This window comes from Ornithorhynchus anatinus, chromosome 9 (assembly GCF_004115215.2).
Source record: "Ornithorhynchus anatinus isolate Pmale09 chromosome 9, mOrnAna1.pri.v4, whole genome shotgun sequence".
Taxonomy (NCBI): Eukaryota; Metazoa; Chordata; class Mammalia; order Monotremata; family Ornithorhynchidae; genus Ornithorhynchus; species Ornithorhynchus anatinus.
The window spans coordinates 4927274-4941684 of NC_041736.1; the positions used below are offsets into that span (position 1 = coordinate 4927274).

The following is a 14411-nucleotide window of genomic DNA, read 5'->3' on the forward strand; positions in this document are numbered from 1 at the left end:
CGAACCCGTGACCTCCGACGACCAAGCCCGGGTGTGCGGAAGGGCGAAGGGAGGGAGGCGGGGCGGTGCCGAAGCGGGTGGGAGATGAGGAAAAGCGGGGCTTAGTCAGGGAGGGCCTCTAGGAGGAGGCCGTCAGTGAGGCTTTGTGGGGGGGAGAGGAATCGTCTGGAGGGTTTGAGGCAGGACGTGGGCAGGGGTCGGCGGCGGGTTCGAGAGACGGTGAGCAGGTCAGCGGCCCCGGAGGAGCGCGGCGTGCGGGCCGGAGGAGAGGTAGGACGGGGCGAGGCGGCGGAGGCCTCTAGAGCCGAGGCCGAGGAGCTCCCGCCGGACGAGGAAGTGGACGGGCGACCCCGGACGTCTCTCGAGGAGCAGAGTGATACGTTCTGAACGTTTCTGTAGCAAAACGAGGCACGCGGGCAGCAGAGCGAAGGACGGACCGGAGCGGGCAGAGGCGGGAGGCCGGGAGGTCGGCCTGGAGGTCGGCCTGGAGGCCGGCGCCTCATCCAGGCCGGTAGAGGAAGGGCGACCGGATCGCTGCTCACGCTTCCTAGTCGGTCGTATTTATCGAGCACTTACTGAGCGCGGAGCGCTGTACAGAGCGCTTGGGAGAGGACAATAGGACAGTAAACGTACACAATCCCCCGTCCGCAAGGAGCTCCCAGTCCAGAGGCGTTTGTGAGCCGCCCCCCCCCCCCCGAAGGGACGGGGACCGGGTCTAATTCCCACCCGTGTATTCTCTCCCAGCGCTCAGTACAGTCCTCGACACAGAGGGAGCGCTTAGTGAATAATAAGAACGGTGGTATTTGTTAAACGCTTGCTACGTGCAAAGCACCGTTCTAAGCGCCGGGGTAGATGCAGGGTCATCGGGTGGTCCCACCCGAGGCATCCCAGTCTTCACCCCCATTTTACAGATGAGGGAGCTGAGGCCCAGAGAAGCGAAGCGACTTGCCCACCGTCGCACAGCCGGCAAGCGGCAGAGCCGGGATTCGAACCCACGACCTCTGACTCCCAAGCCCGGGCTCTTTCCGCTGAGCCACGCTGCACCAGTACTGCGACTAACGCTATTCCTCACGCCGCTCCTTGGGGTCCAGCCGAGGCCCCGGCCGCCCAGCACGGAGACGGGGCTGGGTGACGGGCGCTGGCCGGGTCCCGGTGGATGTAGTGGACTCTCCCGAGCACTTAGTACAGTGTTTCGGGAAAACAGGGTTGGATCAGGAAGGCCTCTTGAAGGAGACGTGACCTTAATGCGGCTTGGGAGGCTTGGCCAGAGTCTGGAGGACGACACCGCGCGTCCGTTGTGCGCAGGGATGGTCCCTATTTGTTGCTGAATTGTACTTTCCGGAGCGCTTAGTAATAATAATAATGTTGGTATCTGTTAAGCGCTTACTCTGCGCAGAGCACTGTTCTAAGCGCTGGGGGAGACCCAGGGGAATCAGATTGTCCCACGTGGGGCTCCCAGTCTTCATCCCCATTTTCCAGATGAGGGAACTGAGAGGCCCAGAGAAGTGAAGTGACTCGCCCACAGTCACCCAGCCGACAAGCGTGGCTCAGTGGAAAGAGCCCGGGCTTTGGAGTCAGGGCTCATGAGTTCGAATCCCAGCTCTGCCACTTGTCGGCTGGGTGACTGTGGGTGAGTCACTTCACTTCTCTGGGCCTCGCTTCCCTCATCTGTCAAATGGGGATGAAGACTGGGAGCCCCACGTGGGACCACCTGATTCCCCTATGTCTACCCCAGCGCTTAGAACAGTGCTCGGCACATAGTAAGTGCTTAACAAATACCGACATCATTATTGTTATTATTATTGTTATCATGATTATTATGATTATAATGATTGTTATTGTGATCATTATGATGATGATGATGATGATTATTATTATAAGCTATCAAGAGGAGAGCAGAAGGCAGCGGACGGTCTCCCGGACGGTCGCTGATTCTCCGGCGTGTCCGGCAGGGGGCGGCACTGGCCGCCTTCCCACCTCTTACTACGCGCCCCTTCCCCACACAACGCGACTTTATTGCAACCAGGTGGATTTGGAGGCGCTTCTAACGCAGCCCTTTAATTACACCCCCATCAAACCCCCACCCCCCTTCTGAACGCCCCGTTTTTTCAGGTCTCTCAGGAAGAGAGCCGCCCCTCTTGTCGCTGGAAAACAAGATTGAGGGTGGCTGCGGGGGAGTGGGACTCCTGCTTTAATAATAATAATAATGATGATGATGATGATGATGATGCTGGTAGTCGTTAAGCGCTTACTAGGTGCAGAACGCTGTTCTAAGCGCTGGGGGAGATGCAGGGGCATCAGGTGGTCCCACGTGGGGCTCCCAGTCTTCATCCCCATTTGACAGATGAGGTCACTGAGGCCCAGTGAAGTGACTTGCCCACAGTCACACGGCTTTAACATGGAGGGGCGGTGTAATGATAATAATGATATCTGTTAATAATAATAATAATAATAATGTTGGTATTTTTTAAGCGCTTACTATGTGCCGAGCACTGTTCTAAGCGCTGGGGTAGACATAGGGGAATCAGGTTGTCCCAGGTGGGGCTCACAGTCTTAATCCCCATTTTACAGATGAGGGAACTGAGGCACAGAGAAGTGAAGTGACTCGCCCACAGTCACACAGCCGACAAGTGGCAGAGCTGGGATTCGAACTCATGAGCCCTGACTCCAAAGCCCGTGCTCTTTCCACTGAGCCACGCTGCTTCTCTGTTAATCTGTTAAGCGCTTACTCTGTGCCAAGCGCTGTTCTAAGCGCTGGGGGGGATACAACGGAATAATAATCATGTTGGTAGTTGTGAAGCGCTTACTAGGTGCCGAGCCCTGTTCTAAGCGCCGGGGGAGAGACGGGGTCATCAGGTGGTCCCACCTGAGGCTCACGCTCTTCATCCCCATTTGACAGATGAGGTCACTGAGGCCCAGTGAAGTGACTTGCCCACCGTCGCCCAGCCGACAAGTGGCGGAGGCGGCATTCGAACCCACGACCTCTGGCTCCCAAGCCCGGGCTCTTCCCGCTGAGCCACGCCGCTCCCAGTCTTCACCCCCCCCCCCCCATTTTACAGATGAGGGAACTGAGGCCTAGAGGAGGGACTCGCCCAGTGCTCAGTGGTGGAGCTGGGATTAATAAGGATGGTATTTGTTAAGCGCTCACTCTGTGCAGAGCACTGTTGTAAGCGCTGGGGGAGATGCAGGGGCATCAGGTGGTCCCACGCGGGGCTCGCCTTTTTTAATCCCCGTTTTTACAGATGAGGTCACTGGGGCTCAGAGAAGTGACTTGCCCGAGGTCACCCAGCTGACCAGAGACAGAATTAGAACCCACGACCTCCGACTCCCAGGCCCGGGCTCTTTCCACGGAGCCCCGCTGCTTCTCTGTACTGGAGTGTGCGTGGACACGGGGTGTCCCCCTCCCACCCAGATCAATCTCTGCAGCTTGAGAACCCGGCAGGTACGGCTTCATTCCTTCAATCGTATTTACTGGGCGCCGACTGGGTGCCGAGCGCTGTACTGAGCGCTTGGAACGGACGACCGGGCAACAGAGAGAGGCCGAGAGTGTAGAAGGGGGGAGACAGATGGCGAAAGGAAACCGAATGCCACATCGGAGGGGGTGGAGGGGGTGGGGGTGAGGTGTGGGTGCGTTGGGAGAGACTTAGAAATTCCAAGAAATTGCAGATATTAGACACGGAAGAATCTAAGGATGTGGGGCTGGGGTGACTATCAAGGCCTTGTGGGCAGGGATAAGCAGGGAAGCAGCTTGGCCTTGAGCCGCAGCGCGGCTCAGTGGAAAGAGCCCGGGCTCGGGAGTCAGAGGTCATGGGTTCAAATCCCGGCTCGGCCACTTCTCGGCTGGGTGACTTTGGGCAAGTCACTTCACTTCTCGGTGCCTCAGTTCCCTCATCTGGAAAATGGGGGTGAAGACTGTGAGCCCCACGGGGGACGACCCGCTTCCCCCGTGTCCACCCCAGCGCTTAGAAGGGTGCTCGGCACATAGTCAGCGCTTAACAAATACCAACATTATTACATTATTATTAGTGCTAGCGGCTAGAACCTGGGAGTCGGAAGGATCTGGGTTCTAATGTCGCCTCTGCCCCTTGTCGGCTGTGTGACTGTGGGCGAGTCACTTCACTTCTCGGTGCCTCAGTTCCCTCATCTGGAAAATGGGGATTAACTGTGAGCCTCGCGGGGGACGACCCGATGACCCTGTCTCTCCCCCAGCGCTTAGAACGGTGCTCTGCACCTAGTAAGTGCTTAACAAATACCAACATTATTATTATTATTCTCTGGACCTCAGTGACCTCATCTATCAAATGGGGATAAAGCCCGTGAGCCCCACGTGGGACAACCTGATGACCCTGCATCCCCTCCAGCGCTTAGAACAGTGCTCTGCACCTAGTAAGCGCTTAGCGTGGCTCAGTGGAAAAGAGCCTAGGCTTCGGAGTCAGAGGTCATGAGTTCGACTCCCGGCTCTGCCCCTTGTCAGCTGTGGGACTGTGGGCGAGTCACTTCACTTCTCTGGGCCTCAGTGACCTCATCTGTAAAATGGGGATTAACTGTGTGCCTCACGTGGAACGACCTGATTCCCCTGTATCTCCCCCAGCGCTTAGAACAGTGCTCTGCACCTAGTAAGCGCTCAACAAATACCAACATTATTATTATTCTTATTCTTATTCTCTGGACCTCAGTGACCTCATCTGCAAAATGGGGATAAAGCCTGTGAGCCCCACATGGGACCACCTGATGCCCCTGCATCTCCCCCGGCGCTTAGAACAGTGCCCAGCACCTAGTAAGCGCTCAAATACCAACATGATGATGATGATGACTCTTCTCTGGACCTCAGTGACCTCATCTGCAAAATGGGGCTAAAGCCCGGGAGCCCCAGGTGGGACCCCCTGCTTCCCCCGCGTCTCCCCCAGCGCTTAGAACAGTGCTCTGTACATAGTAAGCGCTTAACAAATACCAACATTCTTCTTCTTCTTCTTCTCTGGACCTCAGTGGCCTCATCTGCAAAATGGGGATAAAGCCCGGGAGCCCCAGGTGGGACCCCCTGCTTCCCCCGCGTCTCCCCCAGCGCTTAGAACAGTGCTCTGTACATAGTAAGCGCTTAACAAATACCAACATTCTTCTTCTTCTTCTTCTCTGGACCTCAGTGGCCTCATCTGCAAAATGGGGATAAAGCCTGGGAGCCCCAGGTGGGACCCCCTGCTTCCCCCGCGTCTCCCCCAGCGCTTAGAACAGTGCTCTGTACATAGTAAGCGCTTAACAAATACCAACATTATTATTATTCTTCTTCTCTGGACCTCAGTGACCTCATCTGCAAAATGGGGATAAAGCCTGGGAGCCCCACATGGGACCACCTGATGCCCCCGCATCTCCCCCAGCGCTTAGAACAGTGCTCTGTACATAGTAAGCGCTTAACACAGTCCAACATCATTGCGATCAGGCAGGACTAGGCCAGGGCTTGTCATGCTCAGGGCCCAGTCTCCTGCTCTCGCGAGACCTTGCGCCGGGCGGAGGGAGGGAGAGAGGCGGCTCTCGGGCGCCGCCCGCCGGGCGCCGGCGGTATTTCCCGCGCGGGCGCCGGAAGCCGGAAGCGCCGGACCGGAAGTCGGAGGGGGCGGAGCCGGAAGGCGGAAGCGGGAAGGCGGAAGCGGGGCAGGGGCGGGCGCCCCTCGCCGGCCCCAGCGCTTAGCGCAGGGTGAGGGGCCTCGGGGGGGCTGCAGGGGTCGGTGGCCGAGCCGCAGCGCGCCTCTCCTTTTTCTTTCTCCCCTCCCGGGGGCCCCTGCCCTTAAGGATAATCATCATGCTGGCATTCAGTGCTTCCTCTGGGCAGGGCACTGGTCTAAGCGCCGGGGGAGAGACGGGGTCATCAGGTGGTCCCACCTGAGGCTCGCGCTCTTCATCCCCATTTGGCAGATGAGGTCACCGAGGCCCAGTGAAGTGACTTGCCCGCCGTCGCCCAGCTGCCAAGTGGCAGAGCTGGATTCGAACCCATGACCTCTGAGTCCCAAGCCCGGGCTCTTTCCGCTGAGCCGCGCTGCTTCTCTATAATAATGTGGGTATTTGTTAAGCGCTTACTAGGTGCCGAGCATCAGGTGGTCCTACCTGAGGCTCACGGTCTTCATCCCCATTTTGCAGATGAGGTCACTGAGGCCCAGTGAAGTGACTTGCCCACCGTCGCCCAGCTGCCAAGTGGCAGAGCTGGATTCGAACCCATGACCTCTGAGTCCCAAGCCCGGGCTCTTCCCGCTGAGCCGCGCTGCTTCTCTATAATAATGTGGGTATTTGTTAAGCGCTTACTAGGTGCCGAGCGCTGTTCTAAGCGCTGGGGGAGACACAGGGGAATCAGGTTGTCCCACATGGGGCTCACAGTCTTAATCCCATTTTACAGATGAGAGAACTGAGGCACAGAGAAATTAAGTGACTCGCCCACAGTCACACAGCCAAGTGGCCAAGCTAGGATTCGAACTCATGAGCCCTGACTCCAAAGCCCGTGCTCTTTCCACTGCGCCACTCAGGTTGCCCCACGTGAGGCTCACAGTCTTCATCCCCATTTTATAGATGAGGGAACTGAGGCCCACAGAAGTTGTGACTTGCCCACAGTCACCCAGCTGACAAGTGGCAGAGCTGGGATTCGAACCCATGACCTCGGACTCCCAAGCCCGGGCTCTTTCCACTGAGCCACGCTGCTTCTACATAGTAAGCGCTTTACAAATACCAACATTATTATTTCACTTCTCTGGGCCTCAGTGACCTCATCTGGAAAATGGGGATGACGACCGGGAGCCCCACGGGGGACCACCTGATTCCCTTGTATCTACCCCAGCGCTTAGAACAGTGCTTGGCACCTAAGAAACTATTAAATGCCGTCGTCATTGAGAAGCAGCGTGACTCAAGGTCGTGGGTTCTAATTCCGACTCCACCGCTTCTCGGCTGGGTGACTGTGGGCAAGTCACTTCACCTCTCTGGGCCTCAGTGACCTCATCTGGAAAATGGGGACGAAGACCGTGAGCCTCGCTTGGGACCACCTGATGACCCTGTATCTCCCCCAGCGCTCAGAACAGGGGTGGGCACGAGGTAAGCGCTTCACAGATACCATGATTATTATAATTATTATGATTGTTCATCTTCTGTCTGCCGTTTTTTTCTAATCAGTTCCAGGTGGGCCGAAGGTACTGTGGGATTTCATCAAAAGTAATAATGGCATGTATTATCAATAACGATGATTTTTTTAAGCTATTGCTATGTCTAGTACTTAATTGCAAGTACTTGATATGTTTAATTACTATATAGAATAGTACGCTATACTATGTTAAGCTATTACCTGAGAAGCAGCATGGCCTAGTGGCAAGAGCCCAGCCTGGGAGTCAGAAGTCCTGGGTTCTAATCCCAGTTCCGCCACTTGTCAGCTGTGTGACCTTGGGCATGTCGCTTCACTTCTCTGGGCCTCAGTTCCCTCATCTGGAAAATGGGGACAACCTGACTACCCCGTATCTACCCCAGCGCTTAGAACAGTGCTTGGCCACAGTAAGCGCTTAACAAAACCATTATCGTCATGTGCAAGGCACTGTACTAAGTGTTGGGGTGGATAAAGCAAATTGGGTTTACTTTATCGTAGTCCCCGTCCCACGTGGAGTTCACCGTCTCCTTCCCCGTTTTTCAGGTGAGGGAACTGAGGCCCAGAGAAGTGAAGTGACTTGCCTAAGGTCACACAGTAGATAAGTGGGGTGGGATTAGAACCCGCAACCTTCTGACCCCCAGGCTCGAACTCTATCCACTTAGTCCAGTACTCTGCGCATAGTAAGCGCTCCATAAATAGTATTGAATGAATGACTCCACTACGCCATGCTGCTTCCGTTAAGCACATACTGTTTGTGAGCCACTGTACTAAGCGCTGTAGTAGACACAAGATAATCAGCTTCCACATGGGGCTCACAGTCTAAGAAGGAGGGAGGAAAGGGATTGAATCCTCATTTTGCAGGGAAGGGAACTGAGGCACAGAGCCGTGAAATGACTCGCCCAAGTGGCGGGGCGGGGATTGGAACCCAGGTCCTCTGACTCCCAGGCCCGGGCTCTTTCCACTGCTGCTTCTCATATCTGGCCTAGTAGAAAGAGCAAAGCCCTACAAGTCAGGAGATCTAACCCCGGCTCCGTGACTTGCCTGTTGTGTGAATTTTGCTCTGCCTGTACCTCAGTTTCCTCATCTGTAACATGGAGATGCAATACCTGGACCGAGCACCGTTTAATCGTAGTTTTTCGCTTCGGCAATCGGCAGAGTGCTGGACACGTAATAATAATAATGGCATTTGTTCCATCTAATCATATTATTTTTGCTTCGGCAATCGGCAGAGTGCTGGACAGATAATAATTATGGCATTTGTTATGTGGTTACTGTATGCCTAGCACTGTTCTAAGCACAAGGGTTGTCCCACGTGGGGCTCACAGTCTTAATCCCCATTTTACAGGTGAGGTCACTGAGGCCCAGAGAAGTGAAGCGCCTTGCTCAAGGTCACACAGCAGACAAGTGGCGGAGCTGGGACTAGAACCCACATCCTCTGACTCCCGTGCCCGGGCTCTTTGCCCGAAGGCACGCTGCGTAGTAAGGACTTGACAGATAGGATCGTTTTCATGATTGAAGCATCTTTTCTTCCATTTAAACAGGCAAGTTGCTTAACAGCTCTTTTTGTGCACGGTTGGGAGGAGCGGGGGGGCGGGGGGGTGGGAAGTAAACAGTGGCATGAGAAACGAGGGCGGCCTGTAAAGCGTAAAGTGGCTGGATCCTGCCCAATGCTTGGAGGGGGGCCGGCTTTCCTTTCCCCTCCTCTCACGCTTGCTTCCGCGGCCGTGTTCGTTTCTGGGGGACAGATCCCTCCTTTTATGTGGGATTTTATTTTCCTTTCTCCTCAGGGAGCCTTTTGCTCTTAATCCCCCGTGTCCGTTCTCCTGCCCCGGCGGAGGAGGGGCCTCGGGAGCCACCGACCCTCCCCGTGAACTAGGAGTCCGGAACGTTTATCCCTTTCCCCGCAGCCCACCTGGGGCCAACGAGGTTATTCCGGAGGCGAGGGCGGACACTTGTCCCGAGGTAGGAGCGGGCTGCCTCGATGGCTCTCCTTATCTTGAGAGCAAGGGATGAGGAGGAATTGAGCAGCTTCCCGCTAATAATAATGACGATGGCATATGTTAAGCGCTTACTATGTGCAAAGCACTGTTCAAGCCAGCAAACGACCAGCCCAAAGAGCTGCCCGCCCCCACCCTCTTCTCGCTGCAACTAATGGAAAGCAGAGCTGCGACCTGATTTACAAAAAATTCAACCAACAGGGCAAATAACCTTCAATCTCTTTTCTTGTAGATAATTGTCTCTGATGACTGAAGGAATAGTGCGACATTCCTTTGACATTTCCCCACTCAGTCTTACCCTTTCCCGACTTCTCATGGAAAGGGGGGGGGGGGTGTCGTTTTTCATTTGTGGGGATATGTGTGTTTTGTGTTTTCCATTAATTTTCTTTTTGTACTCTCGACAGGTCCCATGGATGACCCGTCCCCTGAAACGGTGCAGCCCTTGTCGCCGGCTGCCGCCGGGCAGAGGCAAACCGGTTCGGAACCCGAATCTTCGGGGCTTGAGCGGCAAGGGTGCCGTGGCCGAGCAGCCGCTCTCTCCCCACGTCCGTTACGCTCCTCCCCGTTGGGGGCCGTCTCGCTTCCTTCTGCCTGGGCTGAAGGCCGAAGAGCCGCCGAGAACAGAACGTATACCCGATGGGGATTTTCCTCTACTGAAGGAGAAGGTAGGTCTCCCTAGAAAAGCCGTATTTCTCATTTTGGAGAATAAATTAACTCGAAACAGGTTGCCGGGCTTAGGCTGGTGTGTGATTTTAACAGAAGCAGCGCGGAAGAGTTTGCACTCTCTGCCCTCCAAACTTGTGAATGTGAACCAGACGGAAAGCAGGAACAAAATCTGATTCTCTATCACCTTCCAGTGCAGGCATATTTAAATCTAAGGGCGAGTCGGATGCAGGCAGAGTATAAAACGATCCCATATTTTTCGGTCGGGACTGTCTGCATTCCCTGAGTTCCCTAAGTGAGGGGGAAGTGATCAGAACCCAAGGACAAAACGCTAGCAAGGAGAAAATCAAGAATCTCACACCCGGGCCTCTTTCCCCGAGAACAGATAACGTTTTTAATATTGAACGTGAAACCTGCATCGAGACCGTGCCCCGGCCTTTCACGCTTCCAGCGCCTCGGGGGTGTCTTCCTACACAAAAGCGGGGCAAGGTTCAGAACATGGACCAAGATGAGGTGTGATTTCCACTTGGAGGATTCGTCCCGTCCCGCCCCGCGAGCCTTTTGGAGGTGAGAGGCGACAAGAGGTCTCCGAATAAATACCTGGGCGTCCAAGGCGCCCGCCCCCTCACAGCCAACTCATAGAGGAGGCTGCCCATTGTCTCACGTCGGTGGGGCAGTTGGGGTACTTCTGCAGGGCATCCATGATTTGATTATTGTCCAGAAGCAGCTTCATTAGTTGATATTCCCTCTGGGTGTTGACCGAGGTCCGCTCCACCGCTCTGATTAATTCTAGCTGTTGCAAGTGTTCGAAAGCCTGAAAGAATGGAGACGTGTGTCTCAGACGAGACCGGGGACGATGGTACCGCTTCCGACGGTGACCCTTTATAGAGTCCGAGCTGCGTCTCCCAGCTCAATTTCTCGAGTAGCGTTTGGTGTCTGGGTAGGTTCTCCCCCACTCCGTCCCCCCGCCCCTCGCCAGCTGGTTTGAGAATTGGGTTTGGCCCAGTTCTCTGGGAGGCCGGTAACGTCCGAATAGGAAGCCGTGGCTGTAGACCCGTGATACGGAGCCCGACCACACGGTCCATCCGCTGGACGCTCGGAGCTCAGCGTGGGCAGCGGAGGACAGCACGCCTCCGTCGACTGGAATCCCCCCCCCCCCCAGATCTCACTATAACAGCTCCGTTTGGCTCCAGAAGCTTTCAGATATTTCGTTTTCCGAGTGCTCCCTTCTCTAGCCCTCTCGGAAGTATACTTCCAACCAACCCATCTCCTAAAATGCCTAGTTTCCTGGCATTCAGGAGTAAAAAGATGACCCTTGATTTTTCTGGGAAGAAAGTTAAGCCACGATTCACCTTCATAACAACAGGCTTCTCAAAGTTATACACAGAATGGCCCTTCCTTTGGATAAACTTCTGAAATTCTGCAAGAAAAGCAAGGATGTTATTATACTGAGGTTAGGCAACAGTGGGGAGTCAATCAAAATGATCGATTAACCTCAGCTGTGGACCCAGCTTGGGCCTGACCAATCGATTATCTGGTATCTGCTCTGGTGCTTGGCACACAGTAAGCGCGTGGCGCCAGACGATCAATTATTCTTACCAAAGTCTCATCTTACCATTGTAGACCATCTGAAAGTTAAAAGGCTCTTCTTCGTAAATGTCATTTAAGTGTTTCATCGCTATGATGAGACAGATTTCCAACACCGAAAGACCTAGGAGGACAGAAAAGAACAACATTTAATCTCCGATACTCTCCGAGATTTGACCTGCAAGGTAAAAGGAGAAGCTGGAACTGTGTGATGAATAAACTGCTCCCACCCCCGAGGCAAAACAGGCTGGGAGGTGAGAGAAATTAGCTTTTACTCTGAAGACTGAAAGTATATTAGAGGTGCTGTGCATCTACCCTACAGCACAAGGCAAGTGATGCTTTCCACGCTCAAAATGATTCGCTCCAAATCCAATCAGTGTCCTTCCCGATTCATTTAGTATCTCTTTTGAGGACTAGAAATCCATCAGGCCGTTGACTTGGATTCACAACTTAAAAAGAGAAAGAAAAAGAAGAGGTTTGGGAACCTTCTCGAGGCAAGACGGCTCAGCCTAGAAAAGGAACACGTGGGGACCTGCAGCACTCCCGGAGAAGAGTACACCGTTTCAGGGTTCGGTTCAAGGTGAGGACCACACCTGCCCTATTTTACTGGAAGCCTCCCGTGGACAGGGAACAAGTGGTTTGGGTTTTTTGGGGGGGGGCGGTGTTTTTGCTTCTACTGTATTTCCCCATGCACTTAATCCAAGGTGGGGCACCCAACAAATAGCATCGCCAAAACTACCACGATCCCGTCTACCTGGCCGCCCCAGAGCGGCCCGGTCCGTGGCCCCTGGCCTGCTCCAGTCACCGCCACTCTGAGTCCAGCGGGCACCGGCTCCTCGGTGATCCTGACGCAAACCCGCATCCCCCGCTGCTCTGGTCGGCCGAGAGGCTTATGGAGACAGAGAGGTGGTGTGGCCTCACGGGTAGAGCGTGGGCCTGCGATTGAGGACCTGGGTCCTCACCCCAGCTCCACCCCTTGTCTGCTGTTACCCTGGGCGGGTCACTTCACTCGTCCGTGCCTCCGTTGTCTCATCACTCAAAGGGGGGATTAAGACTGAGCTCCATGTGGGTCGGGGACTGCGTCCAATCTGATTTGCTTGCATCCACTCCGGTGCTCAGTGCTGATGATGGCATTTGTTAAGCGATTATATGTGCCAAGCACTGTTCTAGGCGCTGGCGGGACACAAGGTAATGAGGCTGTCCTACGTGGGGCTCACAGTCTTCACCCCCATTTTACATATGAGGGAACTGAGACCCAGAGAAGTGAAGTGATTTGCCCAGAGTCACACAGCTGACGAGTGGTGGAGCCGGGATTAGAACCCACGACCTCTGACTCCCAAACCCGGGCTTTTTCCACGGAGCCGCGCTGCTTCTCATTTCAGTTCCTGGCACGTGGTGACCGCCTAATAGATACCACAATTATCATTACCGTTGTTATTCCTGTCGGGCCAGGGGCGAGGACGCTATCCGGTGACGATCGGACCTCGCTCTGCTCCTGCCTGAACTGCCCACGAGGTTGAGGCCAAGATGGCTCTCTTCCCTCAGTCATTCGATTCGCTGACCTCGGACGGAGGAGGCCGAGGGGAGTGGGAGCTGCTCGGTCCGGGGCCCGACAGGACGCCGTTTAGACCCGACGCTTTTACGTCTGGCCTGAGCTGAACTGCTAAAAGGCAGCGGTTCTTGTGGGGGTTTTCCCCACGTGCCAACATCAGAGAATCCAAACGGCATCCTCTCGAGCCCCGGAGTTTCGGAACACCTTACCTAAAGGTGAACGCGGATTGCCCGGACCGAGTGTTTGGGAGAATACAATCCTCTTAGACAGAGAGGCGGGAAGGTCGTCGTCGTCGCCCCGCTCTACCGGGGCAGGGCCCGTTCCCCTCTCCCTTGGACTGGCGAGGAACTGCCCAGGCGCAAACGTTCCACCGACACGCGGCCGGGCGAGCGGGGGGAGCCGCCGCCTCCTTACCGTGGACGATGCTCGCTTTGGAGTCCAGGCTGCACAGCTGATGCGCCTCCACCAGGTCTGTCGCAACAATGAACGGCCGAGACGCGGCGACGTGACTCGAAGCCAGCATCTGAGCCCAAGCAGAGGGGGGAGACCGTCAGGGAGCTACACTTTAACCGGGGATCTCAGGAGAGCGAGCAGAGGGTCCCCGCCGACAGAGGTTCCTGTGGCCCGTGGCTTCCTTTCCAGGTGCCGGCCGACCGGCGCCCCGTCGCCTCCAGGCCCGCAACCCCCGAGGAAGGCCTTCCGGCTTCTGGCCGAGGGACCGTTCCGGGGTCCTCAACCTGGGCGGGGGCCGGCCGGCAGTCACGCCGGCCCGACTCCCGAGCCCCGGACCTTTGGCCAGCTGGGCCGGGCGGGTGAGTTGCCGCCCGGTCCCCCTCTCCAGCCTCGGGAGGCCTTTCAGCGGGGGGCAGCCCCCGCCGCCTCCTGGGACCGATGAAGGGCCGTAATTCTGTCCCCCCTCGAGACTGGGGGCTCGTCGCGGCCGGGGAACGCGCCTACCAACTCTGGCCAGGGGAAGCGAAGGCGGCTCCGAAGTCAAGTTCGAGCCGATTTGGGAACGACAGCCTTTGCGGACTACGTCCGTCCACCGACCTTCCGCCGGTGAGTCGGAATCCCTCGAGGCAGCCGGAACGCGGCTGTTCCTGTGTTACGTTGCGCTTGGAATCTAAATTTGGCCTAGTCGTCCTCAGGTGAAGTATCTCCCGGCGCTAAGGGGTTTCTTGCCATTTTACATTTGCCGGCAAGATCGATTTCTGACGTTAATTCTGTTCTCTATCACCCTAAGGGACTGTTTTATTCCCAGTCTCCCAAATCGTCACAACCACATTTCTGACTGTTGGTGCTTTCCTTAGCAGAGAGGGCCCAGAGGGCACATTGCCAGTTTATTTTCATCAAGCGCATTTCTAGTTTAACTACGGCTTAGAAACTCTGGCCTTTTAGCGACTCATCAGGTTTTTTCTCCTGTGCCAACCTTCCAGGCAACTGCCGTAGCATTTGAGAGATGCCTCGGTCGTCGGCAAGTTTCAAGAGAAAAGAACCCAAG

General features: G+C 55.5%; 1 protein-coding gene across 5 annotated transcripts in view; it reads right to left on the reverse strand.

Moving 5' to 3' along the window:
• Nucleotides 1–10124: 10124 nt before the first annotated feature.
• ORC4 (origin recognition complex subunit 4) overlaps nucleotides 10125–14411 on the reverse strand; it is a 43386-nt gene continuing 39099 nt past the window's right edge. For all 5 annotated transcript variants that reach the window (XM_007665607.3, XM_007665608.3, XM_001511555.5 and 2 more), the window contains 4 exons: nucleotides 13325–13433; nucleotides 11387–11482; nucleotides 11124–11191; nucleotides 10125–10585 (listed from right to left, as the gene is read on the reverse strand). In XM_007665607.3, the coding sequence (XP_007663797.1) occupies nucleotides 10397–10585; nucleotides 11124–11191; nucleotides 11387–11482; nucleotides 13325–13433 (462 nt within the window). In that variant the 3' untranslated portion in view covers nucleotides 10125–10396. The remainder of the gene's footprint in view (nucleotides 10586–11123; nucleotides 11192–11386; nucleotides 11483–13324; nucleotides 13434–14411) is intronic.